This window comes from Ranitomeya imitator, chromosome 1, assembly GCF_032444005.1.
Source record: "Ranitomeya imitator isolate aRanImi1 chromosome 1, aRanImi1.pri, whole genome shotgun sequence".
Classification (NCBI taxonomy): Eukaryota; Metazoa; Chordata; class Amphibia; order Anura; family Dendrobatidae; genus Ranitomeya; species Ranitomeya imitator.
This window is the reverse complement of record NC_091282.1, coordinates 732,959,591-732,983,954: the sequence shown is the minus strand read 5'-3', so window position 1 is coordinate 732,983,954 and position 24,364 is coordinate 732,959,591. Positions and strand designations below refer to the sequence as shown.

Genomic DNA, 24,364 nt, shown 5'->3' with positions numbered 1-24,364 from the left:
GGAGACATAATGGTAGCACAAGCAGGAGCTGGCTGTGTTCCACAGTCAGCATCTGCCTCTAACAGCAGCAACCACAGCTAGCTCCGATCACTGCTGTTTAACCCCTTAAGTACATCTGTCAATCTCCGATATTGGCATTGAAGTTACGCAATCATTCTTGGGCATCCATCAGTCTCCCTCCCCCTGTGACGTCAACATATTCCATATGGCCGTGTCCAAAAAAGTCCAATTTATCAAAATATAAAATGATTTAAGTTGCCATAAAGCAGGGGAGGGGAACCTTTTTTCTGCCAAGGGCCATTTGGATATTTATACCATCCTTCGGGGGCCGTACAAATCGCGGGCTGACTCCGGCCACAAAGAACACTAGCATCAGGATGTAATCTTTCATGGCACATATTTCAGCATTTAGAAGTGAATACTGTCAGTACGCGCTCACAGAGCAGGAAGAAATTAAAGTGTCAGCGGCCGCCCCAAGCACTGCGGTCCTGAGGAGCAGCCCGGGGGCTTGAGAAAAGGTAACAGAGGGCTTTAAATGGCCCGAGGGTCCCCAGCCCCGCCATAAAGCAAATAAAGTACAAACACCACAATTGACATTTTTTTGGTTGTCGTCTCCACCCCCCCCAAAAAAACAATCAAAACACCGTATGTAACCCAAAATGGTACAAAGAAAAGTCAGCTCAGCAATAAAAACAAACAAGCAGAAAATTTTTTTAAAGTTACAGGTCTCAGAAAATAGTGACAAACTTTTTTTTTCTTTTTTTACAAATTAAAAAAAAAATGTTTCCCAACTGAGGGTATCATCCGTCCATCGTATGAAGAAAAGACCTTCCTGAAAGTGATGGGGCGGCTACAGCTGATTTCTATTCTTGCGGACTTCCAAGCACAGAAATACAAGCTTGGTATTGTCGTAATTGTACGTTGTTACTGTGCAGTGGATGCCGTAAAAATAAAACCTCCCAAAAACAATGGTGGAATCGCTTCTTATCGCCATTTTCCTGCTTTTTGCTAGTACATTACGTGGTAAAGCACAGTCACAACTCCAACTCGTCCTGCGAAAAGCTCTATAGAGGAGCGATGACCGAAAACTTGGGAGGAAAAAAGGAAAACGTAAGAATAGTAAATGGTGTATAGTGAAGGCAGTGATCCCTGGCAGGAGGTAATGGGGTCTTCTGCTGCTTGACCTTTGTCAGGGCACGTGCCCATTGGAGGACCACACGCCCTTTTGCCTCTCCTGACCCCTTCTCATCTGAGCACAGCAGCACGTGTTCTTCTTGCCCGCCGGCAGCTGCAGGGTTAACGCCCCTCCATCCATTCTCTGTGCGTAAAAGAACCAAAGCTGAGATTCTGTTTCCTTGGTAACGTTGGTGACGTCACCAGCGCTCTAGAAGCTGGACCCGGGCGAGATCTCCGGCTGATCGCATCCCCGGGAGCAGCGGCCTCAGCCCCGGAGCTTGAGGGATGCCTCCGCCCGGCCGAGCAGCGCCCCATGGAGCCCCCCCTGGCTCTGCTGAGCAACCTGAGCGCTGCGGGCGGCCCGGGGGCCGGAGGAAGAGACGGCGCAGTCGGGACGGCAGCTCCCGGCACTAATCGCAGCAGCTCGGAGGCCGGGGGGAGCCCGCTGCTGCACGGGGCGGCCGTGGCTTGCCAGGCTCTGCTGCTGCTCGCCATCTTCCTGCTCTCCTGCCTGGGGAACTGCGCCGTGATCCTGGTGATCAGCAAGCACCGGCAGCTCCGCACGGTGACGAACGCCTTCATCCTGTCGCTGTCGCTGTCCGACTTCCTGACGGCGCTGCTCTGCCTGCCCTTCTCCTTCGTGCTGCTCTTCTCCCGCGGGGGCGCCTGGCTCTTCGGGGACCGCTTCTGCTTCGCCAACGGCTTCTTCAACTCTTGCTTCGGGATCGTGTCCACCCTGACCATGACCCTCATCTCCCTGGACCGCTACTACGCCATCGTGCGGCAGCCGCAGGAGAAGATCGGGCGGACCCGGGCCGTGCAGCTGCTGGGGGGCGCCTGGCTCACGGCCTTGGGCTTCTCCTTCCCGTGGTACCTGTTGGCCAAGGAGCAGTGGGTGGTCCACAAGAAGGGCTACTACCACTGCATGTACGTGTTCCACTCGGCGGGCTCCCGCTTGGGGGCGGCCTACAGCATCTCCCTGATTGTCCTCTGCTACCTCCTGCCCTTCGGCCTCATGTGCTTCTGCCACTATAACATCTGTAAGGCCGTGAGGTTGTCGGAGATCCGGGTCCGCCCGGTGACCACCTACGCCCACCTGCTGCGCTTCTACAGCGAAATGAGAACGGCCACCACGGTGCTAATCATGATCGTCTTCATCATCTGCTGCTGGGGGCCCTATTGTGTTATGGGGCTGGTGGCAGCCGCAGGGGACTACCCTTTTACACCGATTATGGACACTGTGGCCATATGGATGGCGTGGGCCAATGGGGCCATCAACCCGCTGATTTATGCCATCCGCAACCCCAATATATCCATTCTGCTTGGTCGGAATCGGGAAGAGGGTTACAGGACTAGGAACATTGCAGCCTATCTGTGTACGCAGGGTCAGAACAGAGAGGTCAGAGGACGGGCTGACCCTATCCGGGATCGATACGGCAACCGGCATGGACAGGGCAGTAGGGTCTCTTCCTCCAGCCCGGCTAATGGCGGGGATGTGGCTATGTGGGCCTGTAAGAACCCAACCGTGCTGTTCTGTCGAGATGGACAACCAGATACCATGTCTGAACCAGCCGGCGTAAAAACGGAGACCGCCGATACCAGCCTATGATGGCCCGGCTGGGGTTGCCTACAAGCTGGCAAATGAACTCTATTTACAGGCTGTGATATGAACCAGTATTGGAACAAACTCTAGAACCTGAATTGCCAAAAGGTCACTTGCCAGATCCGGTGGTACTGGCCGGTGTGAGACTCGGGGGGTGTATTTATTTTATATGGAGTTCTCTTTGTGACCCAGTTGAAAATTAGTGACCGGGAAGCTGATAGTCCGCAGGACCAATGTACCGAACTATGATCCCAACTATGGCTAACTTGTATTACTTAAAGGGATGTGTCATGGATGTCTCATTGTGAGGTCCCAATAACAAAGTGTTAGCCCATTCCTTGGAAAGAGGGGCAGTGCATACAAGGCCATAGCCCATTGTAATGTTTGGGAGGTAAGGTGATGGGATCTGCTCTCGTGCCTTCACCCATCCCAAAATATGTAAGGTCGTCACATATAGGAGGCCATAAAGTGTTATTTTGGATAACTTTAGCAAGCAAGGTACCACATGGGAGGAGGACCTTGGAGAAGAGGTTTAGCCTTCACCCTCTTGCTTTGGTGGTTTCTCTGACACAGACACAACCTGGGGCACATGGAGTCGTCCTCCATAGTGACCAATGGCTTTCTAGTTTTTGCCAAATTTTTTCGCTTCTTCTAAGTCACTCCTGTATGTTAAATAAGTGACCTGCTGGGCCACTTGGGGCCAAATGTAGGGCTTTCCCCAAATGTAGATGCCTCTGTAGTAACTTCCAGGCTACTCCTGTTCACCGAGTCCATCTAAAATATACATAAAGGGGGCTATCCTGGGTGGTCTATTACAATGGGTGAGTTTTTTGGGGAGTGCTCCTGTGACTAGGCTCTCAGAAATGATCTTCATTGTATGTAATTAGAAGACCACGTTTGGGTCCTGGCTCTTGTATTCTTGGTCATCGGTCTTATCGCTTCCATCAAGTGCCAAAGGGAGATGTAAAAGTCTTTCCTTGCTCTGAAGCTGGCCATAGACATTAGATCAGATGTGTGACGGTCCTGCTTCCCCTGCCCATCCTGACAAGACCCCTCAGCGACAGAAGCACAATTGGCCATTTATTTGGAAAACTTTAGGTTATAATTGTGCTCTAGATAATAAAAAAAAGCATCAGAATATACTTTGTGTTTCAATTCACCATTGAAATGTTTTGCTTGCTGTCAGTGAATAGAAACCTTTTCATCCATGTGTCCGGCTGGAATGTGAGCGCGCTGTGTAAGGCTGCGGCCATGTGCTGTCATTTCCATGTGACCTCTGGGTATTGCTGCTGATTTCACTGCATGCGTTGCAAAAAAAGTAAAAAATATTGCTTCATTTTTTTTTTCACAAGATCTCTGCTTTGTATTATTGAATGGAAACATTATAGCCTAGGTCTGGAGCAAAGGCTTAATACTTTGTATCTGAGCCTTCTCTTGTAACAGCCCTGCAGTGTGTCTGCTTTACATGATCTGGAGTCTCCATTTCCACATGTAAGGAATGTTTCCATAGATTGACAGCAAGCAGTGATCTTTAATGATGAACTGAAAAGGTTGTATAGTCTAATGTCTATGGCCAGCTATGGCAACATACAAGCCCTCACGTTATACAGCCATATTATTAACACTGTGACGCGATGATTAGCGAGAGTATGGCTCCCCTTGGGTTATGCTCCATGATGACTGGATGGAGGTTGTGCATCTGATCTGATGACGGTAGATGACGTCTCTTTCTTGTCTTTTTCATGTACTTGAGATTTCCTCCATTGATCACGAGTTAAAGGATTTGTGCTGTTTAAGGAGGAACCAAACCCAAGATTTTCAGTACATTGATTGTATCCATTGTTTAAGGTCCATCTGAGGGAGCTCCTTATTGCGCCTCCTCCTTACAGGTGACTGTGCCATTTACTGACGAGGACTGAGCACGGCCATCATTAGGAGGAGGCACCAGTCCATTGTCATCCATAAGGTTCCCCAGCACAGTCCATTGTCATCCATAAGGTTCCCCAGCACCTTGCTTTAGCCAATCATGGGGGGTTCTTGGGAGGTTAGACTTAAACTGATCAGCCATAAAGCCTCTTTAAATCCATATATCTTCTGAGATTGTTTTCAACGCACTTTTATTTTGTGCTAAAGACAAGATTGTTTTGTAAAGAGGTTGTCTGTGTAATAAATATTGTTACATCTTTCTGATTTAGTGTTGCGTTACGCCAGTTATCTGCCATAAAAAGGTTGCACAAAAATGTATGACTTTTCAGTTCTCGATACGTTCTCAAAATAGGGAGTAAGGGGGAAGTTGAGCGTTGGGGTCAGCGCATTTTTTGTATTACTTATAGGAAATCTGTCAGTAGGGCTAACCCTCCTATGGGCACGCAGGTCATAGCTGAATAAATTGATACCTTTATATCTGTGATCTGATGTTTTGTTACAGTAGAAATCTATGTTTTTCTTAATATGTAAATGAGCTGTTAAGATCTATAGGCCGGACATAAAACTGCATGAGAATTGGCCTCCAGAGCTTATTGTAAATAATAATGGGCCTTACCATTGTGAGACATGTAATAACTGACAGTCTGCTCTCCTGATCTACATGTCACACTGGTAATGTCTCCATTCATTTACAATAATCTCTGGAGGCAGATTCTCCTGGAGATCTATGTCCGGCCCCTAGATCTTAACGGCTCATTTACATATTAAGAAAAGTGTGAATTTCTCTGGCATTAGACCTCAGATCGCAGATATTAAGGCATCATTTTATTCAACTTTTTATGGCCTACATTCTCATTTGCAGCTTTTCCTACGGACATTGAATCCAAACACAAAAAAGGAAGCATATGCCTAGAATAAAATTTCAAACAACTTTATTAAAGATTAACCAAATAATATCAAAAGGTTTCTTTTTTTTAAAAAAATGAAGATACAAATGCAAAAGAACTACCACCAGAACAGGTTGTATACCCCAAAATATTAGATCAATGTCTCCATAAATAACCTCTCAAATACTATATATGTAAGTTACATGTGTAGACCTAATAGTGTGGGGAGAAATACAGTGCATCCCCATGCCTATGATAATTGCCTTATACAGTACAATGATCAAATAAACTGCACAGTGCATGGTGCTCATACAGGGGCTACCACAACATATATATTGCACATTAATCGCAGTCAAAACAAATTCATAGGGCAAAAGCAGCTCTTAATATAACATTATTAAAGGTCATCACAAGTGAAAGTAGGAGATCAGTTCACATTAGTAAGAGTATGAAAAGGGTATACGACCTAGTCTGGTAGTGTGGGTCCCCGATGCGCGTTTCGCGTGCAGCTTCTTCCAGGGGGGTTTTCCATAATGGGCCTTACCATTGAGACACATGTAATAACTGACAGTCTGCTCTCCTGATCTACATGTCTCACACTGGTAATGTCTCCATTCATTTACAATAATCTCTGGAGGCAGATTCTCCTGGAGATCTATGTCCGGCCCCTAGATCTTAATGGCTCATTTACATATTAAGAAAAGTGTGAATTTCTCTGGCATTAGACCTCAGATCGCAGATATTAAGGCATCATTTTATTCAACTTTTTATGGCCTACATTCTCATTTGCAGCTTTTCCTACTGACAGATTCCCCTTCAGTTGTACCCAATTTAATAGACATGCGCCTTTCTAATAAATTTAGTGCTATTAAGTTTAGGATTTCTCTGAAATTTCCGCCTTAGAAAATCTCCTCCATTGGAGGTGTTAAAATTCCTCACTATTTTCAAGATATTAATTTGCTGTCATAGAATGAGACCGATTATACATTGAGCTTGGAATCTGCACCCCCGATCCTGCTCTCAGCTGAGACACAGTTGTACCCAATCTAAATTTACAGTGTAACAAACGACCAGAAGAGAGATTTTCTAGATACATTTGGGGTGTGGACAGTATTTCATTCCCTGTATGTAATCAGTGTCCTTAATCGATGATCGCAAACACAATATTTTGGAAACTTGTAGAATGTTTCTTTTATTGCTGATTTTAAGTTTTTGAAACAACTGGAAAACTCCCTTTAAAGTTCTGTGATTCACTGGTGGAACTGTAGATTTATTTCGCTGTGCTGTTCCCATAATCTCAATGTATGCAGTCAGTATTAAAGGGGTATTCCGATCTACATAAGTTGTCACTTGATTGATAGAAATTGTCATTGTGGGCTCAACCGGTCGCCAGACTTGTCTACGTTCATCCATGGGTGCAAGGCCGGAAAAGTTGATCATAGTGGCTAGTCACACATGTGCCCTGCTTTAAAATCTTGAGGGATAACTTGTAATTTTGGAATAAAACATTTTTGGTTTTTAAGATGCATCCATCTCCTATAATGCCGATCTGTTGTGTTTCCTGCAATTGACATAGAAACCAGGAAGCTCTTTCTGATGGTTGATGCTTAAAGTGACCCTCTAAATGGCCCGGAAAAGTATCTACATAATTTTTTTGTATCATCCCTCTATCTAGTGAAGAGTGTTTGCCCACCGCTGCCTCCTCCACTGCACCAGCACCGATCCTTTGGCTGTGGATGTGTGGTTTATTCTTGGCCATCTTTTATGTAGGAGGACCAGAACATTGATCTCAGTGGAGGGGGCAGTTATGGGTAAATGGAGCACCAGCTAGGGCGACTATACATGAGAACCGGATAGGGTTTTCAGTGCCCGGACGCAGGGTCGCTTTAAGGTTAAGTTTGAAGGTCTATAAAAGAAAAGGAAAAAAATTGTTTCCGGAAATTCATTTTATTTCATGTGTTTCTTCGTTGTTGTGACCATTTATGTTTATAGTCCTACAAGCATTAGGGGCAATTATAAAGCACAAATGATGTGTTTATATTCATATCTTAGAAAATCACCACTGATGAGGATCTGAAACGCCTTAAAATTCATTATCGGGCTTCATTTTTGCATTGGGGAAGAGATTTTACGTTCCTATGATAAGATGCCGGTATTTTTTTTTTTGTACAGTATTTAAGGAAAAACTTTTATTGAACTTTTTAACTGTTTGTGAGAAGTGGATGTATATTATTTTGTAAGCAGAGCTAATAAAAGTCTTATGCCGCATCATGTCTAACCATCATGTTCTAAGATTATATATATTTTTTTAACTACTAGAAATTTGCGCCATTTTTGTCTTTTGACTGTCTTACTGCCAAGTCCCTTTGCCCAATACCATAATGGTAGCCCAGCCTTTGGACATTAAATGCTATTGCGCCTACAGGGGAAAAAAAGTAGAAAAAAAAATCTACAATTCCTTTACATCAAAGAGCTTTTCTTTGTTATAAAAAATGTGATTAATTATTACATGTATAAAAGGTAGTAGGCAAAAAAATGTGAAAAATGATAAAAAACTGAACATTGGTAATACTGCAGTGCATATATCATTGTAAACTAGGTAAAATTAACATTGACTGCTCCTCTTGAGGAAGTGAGATCAAACATGTGAAACGTGCATTGAGTAACGCTGCATAGTTGTCACAGGTGCGACAGACAGTCGCACCTGTGACAACCGGATTTTGGATCCGGTTGTAGAAGGTCTTTGTACTTGGCTTTGCAAGCACCTTCTTGATTTTCATCGCTGTTATGGAGTGATATCCTTGTCCCTTTAGGACCTAGCAGCGACCTTCACCTTCTACTGCTTAATGACACACCCTTGCTGGATTTTTAAATACCCTGAGTCCCTTCAGCAAGGTGTTGGTGTCAGCTCTATTTACCTCTGTTGGAAGTGCTAGAAGTCGACTAGTTTCTTGGGCTCCCCCACCCTCTTCCCGTTGTTGTGCACCTAGCTTCTCCCTCACCCAGTGTGACAATAGTGCATTTCATCATGGGTAAGGGCATGTTTGATATATACCGTATACTATTTTTGCATTTATGTATTGGAGGTCACAACTAAACTCTAAATAACTGAAATTAATTCTACCTTTCTTACAATGATATCTGCTCTTCATTCTTACCGATGTTTTTTTGTAATCTTTCACATTTTTTGGCCTCCTAGTTATCTATTATTCATGTAATAGCTATAAAATAAATTTTATTAAGTAAGAAAAACTCCTTTTTTTGCTTCTTTGTATAAAATTATTGTAGAGCTGCTGACGGTTACTACCATAAACAGTGAAGATGTTGTTTTCAGGTTGAAACAGCCTAATCTGTAAATTAATTATGCACTCAGTGGATTTGATATTTCTAGCTAAGGCATTATAAGCAGAGGGCAATTTGGACAGATCTCAGTGATTCATCGGAACCAGTTGTTAAAGGGAACCTGTCACCCCGTTTTTTCAGATTGAGCTATAAGTACTGTTAAATAGGGCCTGCGCTGTGCGTTACTATAGTGTATGTAGTGTACCCTGATTCCCCATGTATGCTGAGAAATACATTACCAAAGTCGCCGTTTTCGCCTGTCAATCAGGCTGGTCTCGTCAGGTGGGAGTGTTCACAGCGCTCTTTTCTTCTCCAGCTTTCCGTTGGTGGCGTAGTGGTGTGCGCATGTCCAAGGTCCGAATTCCCTGCGCCCACGTGAAGACACAGCGCGCGATCTGCGCTGTAATCCCTTGCATCGGTGGGGGCGGCCATCTTCCTGGGGCCGCGCGTGCGCAGATGGAGTGCTCTGCTGCACGGGGCTTCAGGAAAATGGCCGCGGGATGCCGCGCGTGCGCATTAGAGATCGCGGCGGCCATTTTCCCAAAGCCGAGTTTGCATCTCGGCTTTGGAAAAATGGCCGCCGCGATCTCTAATGCGCACGCGCGGCATCCCGCGGCCATTTTCCTGAAGCCCCGTGCAGCAGAGCACTCCATCTGCGCACGCGCGGCCCCAGGAAGATGGCCGCCCCCACCGATGCAAGGGATTACAGCGCAGATCGCGCGCTGTGTCTTCACGTGGGCGCAGGGAATTCGGACCTTGGACATGCGCACACCACTACGCCACCAACGGAAAGCTGGAGAAGAAAAGAGCGCTGTGAACACGCCCACCTGACCAGACCAGCCTGATTGACAGGCGAAAACGCCGACTTTGGTAATGTATTTCTCAGCATACATGGGGAATCAGGGTACACTACATACACTATAGTAACGCACAGCGCAGGCCCTATTTAACAGTATTTATAGCTCAATCTGAAAAAACGGGGTGACAGGTTCCCTTTAAAATGACAGCCATTTCGTCGAACGATTGGAGCGCAGGTTGCTAGTCTGCTTTCTGCAGTCAATTGTCTTTGCAAAAATAACGAGATTATGCTATGCAAGGGACGGTGCTGTGCATGACAAGAGATGATACTATGTAATAATGGGATGGTGCTGAATGTAACCACAAAGGAAGCTGTATAACAAGGAATTATGCCATTTGTAGCTAGAGACTATGCTATGTAATAAGGGACGGTGTTATATACACTGCTCAAGAAAATAAAGGGAACACAAACAACAGACTATAACTCTGCTCCCACCTGCTAACACTTTCTCTGCTCCTCACTGCTGGTGATACCTCTCCAAGTCCTGGTCCTCCTCACCACATCCCCACAGTAAGTTCTACCTCCCATCCACGCTCCATCACAAATTTCCGTAACCTCTCTAACCTTATACCCATTCGCCCAGCTCCCACTTCCCCGGTCCCACTAACAGGAGCTCTGTGGAACGCTCGCTCTGTCTGCAACAAGCTCTCCTACATTCATGATCTATTTGTTACTACCAAACTTTCCTTCCTCGCCATCACCGAAACCTGCCTCACCTCTTCTGACACAGCCTCTCCTGCTGCACTTTCGTATGGTTGTTTCCACCTTTCCCACACACCCCGCCCCAGCAGCAAGCATGGTGGAGGAGTTGGTTTTCTCCTGTCAGATAACTACTCCTTCACCCCAATCTAATTACCACCCTCTATTACCCTCCCTTCCTTTGAGGTGCACTCTGTGCGCATCTACTACCCCTCCAACTGGCTGTCATTTACCGCCATTCCCCCATCCCCCCCCAGGGCCAGCTACCACCTTCTTTGACCACTTCACCACCTGGCTACTTCATTTCCTCTCCGCTGACATCCCCACTATCATCTTAGGTGACTTCAACATCCCCATTGACACGTCCCTCTCAGCTGCCACTAAGCTTCTATTTCTCATTTCCTCCTTCGGCCTCACTCACTGGTCTTCTACAGCCACCCACAAAGATGGTCACACACTGGACCTCATCTTCACCCGCCTCTGCTCCCTATCTAACCACTCTCTAACTCACCTCTTCCTCTTTCTGACCACAACCTACTCACATTCTCTTCCCTCTCCACCCCTTGTCTGCAATCCCCAACCCACAAACTTGCAGACTCTCGCAGAAATCTTAAACACCTCGATCTACACTCTGAATCCCTTCTCCCTCTTACAGAAATAAGTTCCCTACACAATGCGGATGCCGCTGCCGCTCTATAGAACACCACAATAGCTGTAGCTTTGGAATCTGTTGCCCCTCTCATACATACCAAAGCTCGCAAAATAAATAGACAACCCTGGCACACCAGCCTGACCAAAGAACTGAGGCGAGCTTCCAGGGCTGCTGAGCGGAGATGGAAAAGATCCCACTCTAACGAGCACTTCATCGCATTCAAACAGTCCCTCACTACTTTCAAGACCACTCTAGCCACGGCTAAACAAACCTACTTCTCATCTCTCATATCCTCCCTGTCTCACAACCCTAAACAGTTATTCAACACCTTCAATTCTCTCCTCCGTCCCCCAGCACCTCCTCCCTCCCCACTTATCTCAGCTGAAGACTTTGCCTCGTTTTTCAAGCAGAAGATTGATATAATCAGAGACAGTTTTGGTTGACAACCCAGAGCCCTTCCAACTGCCCAGCCCTTCACCTCCAAAACCAACTTCTCCACCATTACAGATCGACTTTCCACTCTACTCTCAAAATCGCATCTCATCACCTGTGCAGTTGACTCGATCCCATCCCACTTCATCCCAAACCTTAATTAAACAACAAAATTCACCCTAGTGAATTAATGTCCACCATTAAATATAAAACCAATATCAAAGTGAACATAACACAATGATCACAATAAAGTATAAAAATATAATTTTATTACAGAAAATATAACAAAAAAATAATACAAAAAAGAAAAAGAAAACAACCAGTAATACTACAGCATATAAAGGATATACCGAATGAGGAGACCAGATCCATATAAATAATAACAAATACTAGAAAAATATATATACTAGAGAAATAATATATAACCCTCCAAAGTGCAAAAGATGGATGACAGAAAAAATGAGCAATCCATCTCAATAAAGTGCATATGCATTCATAATCAATAGTCTAATCTAGACAAAAAGTGCATAAAATCTCTGAAGCAATACTAGTACCAGTGTGAAGATGATCTGTGACCCTCTAGGACTCCGACTCCAACGTACGTTTCGCCTAAGTGGCTTTTTCAAGGAGTCTTTATATGCTGTAGTATTACTGGTTGTTTTCTTTTTCTTTTTTGTATTATTTTTTTGTTATATTTTCTGTAATAAAATTATATTTTTATACTTTATTGTGATCATTGTGTTATGTTCACTTTGATATTGGTTTCATCCCAAACCTTGACACAGTCTTCATCCCAACCCTAACCCATCTCTTCAACCTATCACTAACAACTGGTGTTTTCCCCTAAAGCTTTAAACATGCCTCAATCACACCTATCCTCAAAAAGCCCTCTCTTGACCCATCTTCTGTATCTAGCTTTCGCCCTATATCACTTCTCCCCTATGCCTCAAAACTACTGGAACAACACGTCCATCTTGAACTGTCTTCCCATCTCTCTTCCTGCTCCCTCTTCGACCGCTTACAATGAGGCTTCCGGTCAAACCACTCCACTAAAACTGCCCTAACTAAGGTCACCAATGACCTATTAACCACCAAGAGCAAGCGATACTACTCTATTGTCGTCTTCCTCCTGGACCTGTCCTCTGCCTTTGACACAGTGGACCATTCCCTATTACTACAGACCCTCTCATCCCTTGGCATCACAGACTGGGCCCTATCCTGGATCTCGTCATACCTAACTGACCGAACATTCAGCGTCTCCCATTCACACACCACCTCCTCACCTCGCCCCCTATCTGTCGGAGTCCCGCAAGGTTCAATCCTTGGGCCCCTGCTCTTCTCCATTTACACCTTTGGCCTGGGACAGCTCATAGAATCTCACGGCTTTCAGTATCGCCTTTTTCCTGATGACACACAGATCTACATCTCTGGACCAGATGTCACCACCCTAACAACCAGAATCCCACAATGTCTCTCCGCTATTTCATCCTTCACTAGATTTGTAAATCTTAACATGGACAAAACAGAATTCATCATCTTCCCCCATCTCACACGACACCCCTCCCCAATGAACCTACAGTTATATGAAAAAGTTTGGGCACCCCTATTAGTCTTAAGCTTAATGTTTTATAAAAATTGTTTTTTTTGCAACAGCTATTTCAGTTTCATATACCGTATATACTCGAGTATAAGCCGAGATTTTCAGCCCAAATTTTTGGGCTGAAAGTGCCCCTCTCGGCTTATACTCGAGTCACGGTGGGCGGCATGGTCGGCGGGTGAGGGGGAGAGGACGCTGAGGCATACTTACCTGCTTCCAGCGATCCTGGCGCTCCCCCTGCCGTCCCACGGTCTTCGGTGCTGCAGCTCTTCCCCTCTTCAGCGGTCACGTGGGACCGCTCATTAGAGAAATGAATAAGCAGCTCTACCTCCCATAGGGGTGGAGCCGCGTATTCATTTCTCTAATCAGCGTTGCCGGTGACCGCTGATAGAGGAAGAAGCTGCGGCACCGAAGACAGCTGTACGGGGGAAGGAGCCGGACGCCGGGACCAGGTAAGTATCTCATATTTACCTATCCCCGTTCCAGCCGCCGGGCGCCGCTACATCTTCCCGGCGCCTCTGCGCACTGACTGTTCAGGTCAGAGGGCGCGATGACGCATATAGTGTGCGCAGCGCCCTCTGCCTGATCAGTCAGAGCGGAGAGACGCCGGGACCGGACGCTGGGAGCTGCAAGCAAGAGAGGTGAGTATGTGTTTTTTTTTTTTTTATTGCAGCTCAGCAGCCATGGCACAGATATATGTGGAGCATCTATGGGGAAATATGAACGGTGCAGAGCACTATATGGGGCAGAGCTATGGGGCAATATGAACGGTGCAGAGCACTATATGGCAGAGCGATGGGGCAATATGAACGGTGCAGAGCACTATATGGGGCACAGCTATGGGGCAATATGAACGGTGCAGAGCACTATATGGCACAGCTATGGGGAAATATGAATGGTGCAGAGCACTATATGGGGCACAGCTATGGGGAAACATGAACGGCGCAGAGCACTATATGGCACAGTTATGGGGCAATATGAACGGTGCAGAGCACTATATGGGGCAGAGCTATGGTGGCAATATGAACGGTGCAGAGCACTATATGGCACAGCTATGGGGCAATATGAACGGTGCAGAGCACTATATGGCACAGCTATGGGGCAATAATGAACATGCAGAGCACTATGGCACAGCTAGGGGGCAATAATGAACATGCAGAGCACTATATGGCACAGCTATGGGGCAAGAATGATCTATTTTTATTTTTGAAATTCACCGGTAAATGCTGCATTTCCACCCTAGGCTTATACTCGAGTCAATAAGGTTTCCCAGTTTTTTGTGGCAAAATTAGGGGGGTCGGCTTATACTCGAGTATATACGGTATCTAATAACTGTTGGACACAGTAATGTTTCTGCCTTGAAATAAGATTTATTGTAATAACAGAAAATGTGCAATCTGCATTCAAACAAAATTTGACAGGTGCATAAGTATGGGCACCCCACCAGAAAAGTGACATTAATATTTAGTAAAAACCCTAGTCCATGCCCTCATCATCTCCCGCCTTAACTCTAGCAAACTCCTGCTCTGTGGCCTCCCCTCGAACACTCTCGCCCCTCCAATCTATTATAAACTCTGCCGCCCGACTAATCCACCTGTCCCCCGCTATTCCCCGACCTATCCCTTCTGTCAATCCCTTCACTGGCTCCCCATTGCCCAGAGACTCCAGTACAAAACCCTAATCATGACATGCAAAGCCATCCACAACCTGTCTCCTCCATACATGTGACCTCTCACACGTTGTGTTTTTGTTGCATTTATTTCCTTCTGGATTTGCTACAGAAAATATGTAGCATTTTTGCAGTGCAACAGAAACACCTGAAAATGGCAAGGCAAAAACATGTATATTATTCAGCGTTTTTTCTACTGCAATTCCTGAACGTGTGCACATAGCCTTAGTCCATGTACACTAGCATAATGGTACATAAGGGGGTATTGGGTGATATGATGGTACGTTGGGGTTACAGAATGGCATCATGTTGCATAAGGGGGTGGTATGATGGTATGTATGCCTTACAGGGGTACAGTATGGTATGTAGGCCTTACAGTGTGGTATGTTGGTAAATAAGGGGTTATAGGGTGGTATGATGTTACGTAAGGGGGTACAGAATGGCATGTTGGTACGTAAGGAGTTACAGTATGGTATGACTGTACGTAACGGGTATAATGGTACATAAGGGGGTACAATATGGCTTGACAGTACATAAGGGAGTATTGGAAAGTATGACGGTACGTAAGGGGGTATAGTATTGCATGATGACATGTGGCGGCCCTGATAGTCCAGTTGCCACAGAGGTACTGCACCTCATCCAGAGGTGTGGGACTCCGCTCTCGGGTAAGGAGGGGGCACTACCCAGGACCCACACACTTGCATTATTATTATTTATTTATATAGCACCATTAATTCCATGGTGCTGTACATGAGAAAGGGGTTACATACAGGGTTATAGATATTGTTTACAGTAAACAGGTTTACAGTGACAGACTGGTACAGAGGGGAGAGGACCCTGTCCTTGTGAACTTACATTCTATGGGATAGTGGGGAAGAGACAGAAGGTAGGGGTGAGGCAGTGGCTCTGGCAGTGAGGCGGCGGCTTGCATCCAACATCATATCACTTTAGCCTGGAAACATGGGCAGACTCTAGAGAAATGGGCGGGATCTCACTCAGGCAAGAAGAGTAGTGACAGCTGGAGGGTGAGCTACAGAGTCAGTGGGAGGAAGTAGATGGAGTGAGACGTGCAGAAAGGAGCTCCCAGAGAGAGGGAGCTAGAGAAAGGTGAAGCTACAGAAAGGAAAAAAGACTTCAAGAGAAAGAAGGGGTCCTAGGGGCATGGGTAGTGAGGAATCCACCCATGGGGCCCGCATACACGCTGACCATCGCCAGGTGGAGGGATCAGGGTGCAGTGGGGAACCAGCACCCAAGACTAGTGAACTACACGACTCAGCTAGCTAACCGGAGGTTGCAGTATCTGCATGTGCTGCAGGCACATCCAACACATTCGCTGAAACGGCAGCTGGATAAGGTCAAAGGGACTTAGAGCATGTCCCCCGACAAGATCCGAGGCTGCTGGCTTGGGACACTGTTTGAAGGCGCAGGGCAGGATAGGAGAGAGCCAGTGCAGCGAGACAGCCAGGAAAGGAACATAAGAAGGGGCTTCTGGCAGAGTGTACCCCGAATTACCTGAGAGCTAGCTGGAGCACAGACCCGGAGGACACAGCACTCGGCTGGGGACTGCATATAAGAACTGTTACTAAACTGGAAACTGCACCATGCTGTGTCCTCTGAATTATAACTGTGTCACCTACCCTGCATCACAACATTCACCGTCATTGACTTTAACACCATAATTGCCCTGGGGCCCAGCTCTACCCGTGGAGAGCCGTAACAACTCTGCTGCATCACCATCAGCCCCAGCGGTCCCCTTAAGCAGTGTCGGACACTCATTGCAGAACACCATGGGTGGCGTCATGAACAATCTCCCCATAAACTTTATTCCCTTTAATCATCACTTTTATTGGACGTCCAGGGCCACGGACCGGGTCACTGCTGCAGTGACCACATCCCTTTAAGAACCGGCCCAGTACCGAGCATCCCCACAGCCCTGGTGGGCGCTCCAGATACGCAAGGGAGTACAGTGTGTTATGATGGTACATAAGGGGGTATAGGGTGGTAAGACTGTACGTGGGGGGTACAGAGTGGCATGATGATACATAAGGGAGTATAGGGTGGTATGACAGCACGTAGACGGTACATAAAGGGGTATAGTATGGCATGATGGTACATAAGGGGGTACAGTATGGTATGACGGTATGTGAGAGGTACAGTGCGGTATGACGGTACATAAGGGGGTATAGGGTGGTAAAACGGTATGTAAGGCGTACAGTGTGGTATGATGGTACGTAAGGAGTTACAGAATGACATGATGGTACAGAAGGCAGTACAGTTTCGCCTGATGCACAAGGCGTACAGTGTGGCATGATAGTATTCCGTTCAGGAAATACAGTCATTAAATGGCAGAACTATTTAGGGGTCAATATAACACTTTTTTATGGGCAATTTGCTCTAGAAGAAGTCTGCAGTGATGAGTGGTGGATGTGAAAGGTCATCATCAAGGCGTCTGAACTAAATGAAGAACATGACTTCATTCACTCTCGCACCCCTCCAATCTATTCTAAACTCTGCTGCCCGACTGATCCACCTGTCCCCCCGCTATTTCCCAGCTTCTCCCCTCTGTCAATCCCTTCACTGGCTCCCCATCGCCCAGAGACTCCAGTACAAAACCCTAATCATGACATACAAAGCCATCCACAGCCTGTCTCCACCATACATCTGTGACCTCGTCTCCCGGTACTTTCCTGCACGCAACCTCCGATCCTCACAAGATCTCCTTCTCTACTCCCCTCTTATCTCCTCTTCCCACAATCGCATACAAGATTTCTATCGCGCATCACCCCTACTCTGGAACCCTCTACCACAACACATCAGACTCTCGCCTACCATCGAAACCTTCAAAAAGAACCTGAAGACCCACCTCTTCCGACAAGCTTACAACCTGCAGTAACCACTGATCGACCAAACTGCTGCATGACCATCTCTACCCTCGCCTACTGTATTCTCACCCATCCCTTGTAGATTGTGAGCCCTCGCGGGCAGGGTCCTCACTCCTCCTGTACCAGTTATGACTTGTATTGTTTAAGATTATTGTACTTGTTTTTATTATGTATACCCCTCCTTACATGTAAAGCGTCATGGAATAAATGGTGCTATAACAATAAATAATAATAATTCAAAGATGTAGCCTAGCAGGTACCTGGATTTAAAGGTTGATTTGTGTCATCAGTTCTGTGGTCCCTGCATGGTCCACAGTCTGATCATGGCTATTAACAACAAGGCAGTTGCAGGTTCATAATACAAATGTTTATGCTAGTTCCTGCTTGGATATTGTACTTCATTGATGTACTACGCTTAATGGTTCTGGTGCTGTATTCCTGTACTGCTATTGGTTTTGGTCATGTACTGATGTAGCAATCAAATAATCATCAGATGACATTAATAGTAGTGCATTAGTGTGCTGTCTGACAAGGTAAAGGGATTTCCCCGTCTTCTGACAAGTCTGCAGGCTCTCTATGTGACTGCTGACTTCTGAGTCCTTATGGCATGTGCAGTGCATGCTGTTAGGTTCTTCCGGTGTTGGTGCCCGATTGGGCGATCTCGTGATCACAAATATGCGATTTCACTCGCGCCACATCGCATCTCCATGTGAACGCTCCACAATAAGAAAAAAATAACGGCTTCAGTTCTGCATCTCCAGCAAGGGTGTAGTTCCTTCATGCTAAGACTCCAAGCAACCATTATATTCCAGCCATAAGACATCACTTACGGAGATGAGAATACTTACTCACACAGATTAAATCTAAATAAAAAAGTGGCGTTCCACAGTGTACAGTATAAGTAATGTTGGCCATACACATAAGATGGCTGGCAGTCAGTAAGCGTTCGTCCGACTCTCCCGTACAGTGGATCACTTGTTCGATCAAGCACTCCTGTGTCTATGAGAAAGCTGCCGGCTGACATGTTTGTCGGGAGAACAATGCGATCTGCAGTCCGTTATTAGACAAGTGCGATCGACATCTTCCCCAACCATCGGTCAACCAGCGCCCCATTCACATTAGATTGTTCTCCAAACTTATCAATATTAGTGGGTTCAGCCGACATTCATCTAATGTGTATGGGGGCCATTTCAGAGTAAGCAGAACTGCTCACCTTGGCGAGATGTGCTTATAAACAGGCACAACCCTGTCTGAAAACTTGTGAAAAGTGGACCAGCCGCTGCTCCTCCTTGGTTGTGAATCACAGCAACTGCAATAAGTGCTGTAAGGTATAGAAGAAAAAATAAGGAACCACTGGGTGTTGCTGAAAAAGATGACAGGTCTTAGATAAAGGCACTTTATAGAGGCTACACGTTTCAGCAACGACTAGGTGCCTTCGTCAGGCCATAGCTACTATATAATTGTCTAAGGGTCACTTCCATCTGTCCTTCTGTCTGTCTTTCTGTCATGGTTATTCATTCGCTGATTGGTCTCGCCAGCTGCCTGTCATGGCTGCCGCGACCAATCAGCGACGGGCACAGTCCGGAAGAAAATGGCCGCTCCTTACTCCCCACAGTCAGTGCCTGTCGCCCGCATACTCCCCTCTGGTCACCGCTAACACGGGGTTAATGCCAGCGGTAACGGACCGCGTTATGCCATGGGTAACGCACTCCGTTACCGCCGCTATTAACCCTGTGTATCCCCAACTTTTTACTATTGACGCTGCCTATGCGGCATCAATAGTAAAAAATGTAATGTTAAAAATAATAATAAAAAAACCCTGCTATACTCACTCTCCGTAGTCCGCTAAGCCGGCCGCCATCTTCCGTTGCAGGTTCTGGTGGCAAAGATGGTATGGGAGAAGGACCTGCCATGATGTCACGGTCATGTGACCGCGACGACATCACAGGTCCTGCGCTCATACCAACCCTGGGACCGGAAGCTGCCGTGGACTACAACGGGCCCTCGGAAAGGTGAGTATGTTTTTTTTGTTTTTTTTTAACCTGTGACAAACGTGGCTGGGCAATATACTACGTAGCTGGGCAATATACTACGTGACTGGCCAATATACTACATGGCTCTGTGCTGTATACTACGTCACTGGGCAATATACTACGTGGCTCTGTGCTGTATACTACGTCGCTGTGCAATATACTACGTGGCTCTGTGCTATATACTACGTGGCTCTGTGCTGTATACTACGTCACTGGGCAATATACTACGTCACTGGGCAATATACTACGTGGCTCTGTGCTGTATACTACGTCGCTGTGCAATATACTACGTGGCTCTGTGCTATATACTACGTGGCTCTGTGCTGTATACTACGTCACTGTGCAATATACTACGTGGCTCTGTGCTGTATACTACGTCACTGGGCAATATACTACGTCACTGAGCAATATGCTACATCACTGGGCAATATACTATGTAGCTCTGTGCTGTATACTACTTCGCTGTGCAATATACTACGTGGCTCTGTGCTGTATACTACGTCACTGGGCAATATACTACGTAACTGGGCAATATACTACGTGACTGGCCAATATACTACGTGGCTCTGTGCTGTATACTACTTCGCTGTGCAATATACTACGTGGCTCTGTGCTGTATACTACTTCGCTGTGCAATATACTACGTGGCTCTGTGCTGAATACGTGGCTCTGCGCTGTATACTACGTGGCTGGGCAATATACTACGTGGCTCTGTGCTGTATACTACGTCGCTGTGCAATATACTACGTGGCTCTGAGCTGTATACTATGTCACTGTGCAATATACTACGTGGCTCTGTGCTGTATACTACGTCACTGGGCAATATACTACATCACTGGGCAATATACTACGTAACTGGGCAATATACTATGTAGCTCTGTGCTGTATACTACTTCGCTGTGCAATATACTACGTGGCTTTGTGCTGTATACTACGTGGCTGTGCAATATACTACGTGGCTCTGTGCTGTATACTACGTCACTGGGCAATATACTACGTCACTGGGAAATATACTACATAACTGGGCAATATACTACGAGGCTGCACAATATACTAGGTCACTGGGCAATATACTACGTAACTAGGCAATATACTACGTGACTGGGCAATATACTACATGGCTGTGCAATATACTACGTGGCTCTGTGCTGTATACTACGTCACTGGGCAATATACTACGTCACTGGGAAATATACTACATAACTGGGCAATATACTACGAGGCTGCACAATATACTAGGTCACTGGGCAATATACTACGTAACTAGGCAATATACTACGTGACTGGGCAATATACTACATGGCTGTGCAATATACTACGTCACTGGGCAATATACTACGTGGCTGGGCAATATACTACGTGGCTGGGCAATATACTACGTGGCTGGGCAATATACTACGCGGCTGGGCAATATACTACGCGGCTGGGCAATATACTACATGGCTGGGCAATATACTACGTGGCTGGGCAATATACTACGTGGCTGGGCAATATACTACGTGGTTGAGCAATATACTACGTGGCTGGGCAATATACTACGTTGACATGCATATTCTAGAATACTCGATGCGTTAAAATCGGGCCACCATCTAGTCATATCATATATATGGACTGATGAAAGCTTAAATGTGTATCATTGCCTCAAAAAAGTGACGGAACTTCTACCTATGAGCCGTCATCTTATCCAGCAGCTCCTTGTTTTGCATCTAACACCCTACAGTCACAGTTTAAACCCCAGTTTCACGTGTTGAACATCCAGTTGTCCCGTTACGGACTGTGACATCCAAGGTCAATCTTCACCATCTCAGACATATATGAAGTTCATGGGTATGAGCCTTGAGAACCACAGACGAGCAATAAATCACAATCTGAACAGGGACATATGAATGCAGTCTAATCTTGCCAAAATATAACAAGTTATGGCAGGACTGGATGGAGCGAAGTCGAAGTGTTGATACCATCTCTCCATTGAAAACATGTGCATGCTCACTCAATAGTGTATGGGGATCGGTAGAGTTAGCCTTCAGCTGTACTGGAAGACTGGAGGAGACTTGGTCATCCCAACATTTTAATGAGTGGGTCGTCCGGTTTTAGTAGAAGCATTGTAGAAAATAGCACCATTGCTATAATAGAATCCTGTTAGAGTAGTAACACCCCAATACAAGTGGCATGTCTATGGAGGGTCTGCTATAAATGCGCAGTTCTCCTAAATCTGGCATTGTCTTTATCTCCTTTCCTGATACATGGTCTTCAGTTCCCTGTATGTAAATTTACAGCCAGCCAAGTGGGCATGGTCCTCATGATGACTCCCATGAAGAAGAGTGAGGAATACACCCACTTGCCTAAAAGACTAGATTTACATATGGGCAATAGGAGGCCATATCTCAGGAAAGGAAAGGCGCAGGAACAAACAAAAAACTATGGCGGATTCGGGAGAACAGCTGCATTTACACCAGGACAAATATATATTTATGGCACGTAGTATAAACCGATTAGCATTGGGAGTATCTTTTAGGGGGTGGTAGTAGGTACAGTATTATAGAGTGGATGTTTAGGTTCAGCAGTGTTTTATTCTCCAGAAGGAAGCCGTCTGATACATCTTTGTACATAGACCAGTCCCAAGACCAGAATTATTCCCCCATAACCGATGTAAAAATCCACACAGATAAGATCTAGTACTGTTTTTTTTATTGCATATTTCCATAATTAAATGTACATCATAAAAACAGTTTATTTCTCCTCTCTGTTCTACGACTAAACATTCTCATTCCTACTAACTATAGTTCACCATTATTTCAAAAGTTTTTTGTTTTTTTTTCATCTTTCATTTTTTAACAGATGGACACATTTACAAATGTTCAGGTCTTTCTGGAGACAGAGTAAAAAAAAAAAAAGTCATTAAAAAAGAAAAATGCACTCCATACAGAAAGCCACCTCTCATGACATCAGCACCGGTCATTGGCACCATGAAAACAGACTCGAGTGATGCAGATCTGAATGCAGATGGCAAACTCCAATGGCACCAAGTGGGGGAATAAAATATTATTTGGCCGCGTATAAATAGTAAAATAAAAAAATAAAATAATTATAGAAAAACAAGCAGGCACTTAAGAAAAGAACAGGATGATGGGAATGTTTGGGGGGTGACCTATTACTTTTAGGTTTTGGTATATTCAAGTCTCCACGCGAATTGCGCCAAATTTCTATAACAAAAATGTGAAAATTAAAAAAAAAAAAAAGTCTTAAATCCCGCACAGCGCAGAAGGCAGATGCCCAGGTGACATTCTAAGGCCATGCCCGTAATGCCCAGAGCGGATGTAAGCACCAGTTGAGTTCCTGACTGCATAGTTCACAACCCTGACCATGGAAATGGCGCAGCACAGTGGAAGTAGTTACCGGTGACTAAGGTGCCCAGCAAGTGTATCTGCCGCCTACACCTGGACGGTAGCCAATTTGTGGGAGAGGATAATATTAGAGGCTATGTAGGTACAATCACTCACGCCTCGTACAATGGCGCCACTTCAGGGCCGTGTTCACACTGCAGCTCTTATTCATTCCTGATTTGTAACTATAAGGCTTTCTCTTCTTCTCATCCTGTGGATTTTACCCCAGTTAAAAAAACAAAAAACAAACCATGAACGCCAGTTAATTTTGTCGAGTTGCATAAATAGCAATTATCTAATATAATATGAACCTTTCCCTTTTATAACTTTTTTTAATTACATATTTGGGAAATTGGTATTTACAAGTGATGAGCAAATATACGGTACTCGTTACTAAAGATTTCCCGAGCACGCTCGGGGGTCCTCCGAGTATTTTTTACTGCTCGGAGATTTAGTTATACTTGCCTTAGCTGAATGATTTACATCTTTTAGCCAGCTTGATTACATGTGGGGATTCCCTAGCAACCAGGCAACCCCCACATGTACTTATTCTGGCTAAAGGTACTGTCACACTAGACGATATCGCTAGCGATCCGTGACGTTGCAGCGTCCTCGCTAGCGATATCGTCCAGTGTGACAGGCAGCAGCGATCAGGCCCCTGCTGGGAGATCGCTGGTCGGGGAAGAAAGTCCAGAACTTTATTTGGTCGCTGGACTCCCCGTAGACATCGCTGAATCGGCGTGTGTGACACCGATTCAGCGATGTCTTCACTGGTAACCAGGGTAAACATCGGGTTACTAAGCGCAGGGCCGCGCTTAGTAACCCGATGTTTACCCTGGTTACCAGCGTAAAAAAACAAACAGTACATGCTTACATTCAGCTGTCTGTCCCTTGCCGTCTGGTTCCTGCACTGACTGCTGGCCGTAAAGTGAAAGCAGAGCACAGCCACAGCGGTGAGTCACCGCTGTGTGACTCACCGCTGTGCTGTGCTTTCACTTTCACTTTACGGCCAGCAGTCAGTGCAGGAACCAGATGGCAAGGGACAGACAGCTGAATGTAAGTATGTACTGTTTGTTTTTTTACGTTGGTAACCAGGGTAAACATCGGGTTACTAAGCGCGGCCCTGCGCTTAGTTACCCGATGTTTACCCTGGTTACCGGGGACCTCGGGATCGTTGGTCGCTGGAGAGCTGTCTGTGTGACAGCTCTCCAGCGACCAAACAGC

At 45.8% G+C, this 24,364-nt stretch overlaps 1 protein-coding gene across 1 annotated transcript; it reads left to right on the top strand.

Annotated features, from left to right (window-relative positions):
• The first annotated feature begins 1,233 nt into the window (after positions 1-1,233).
• On the top strand, positions 1,234-7,860 carry GPR135 (G protein-coupled receptor 135). Its single transcript, XM_069733413.1, has one exon. It carries the CDS (start codon positions 1,490-1,492, stop codon positions 2,783-2,785), a length of 1,296 nt encoding a protein of 431 aa, XP_069589514.1. The 5' UTR covers positions 1,234-1,489; the 3' UTR covers positions 2,786-7,860.
• The last annotated feature ends 16,504 nt before the right edge of the window (positions 7,861-24,364 follow it).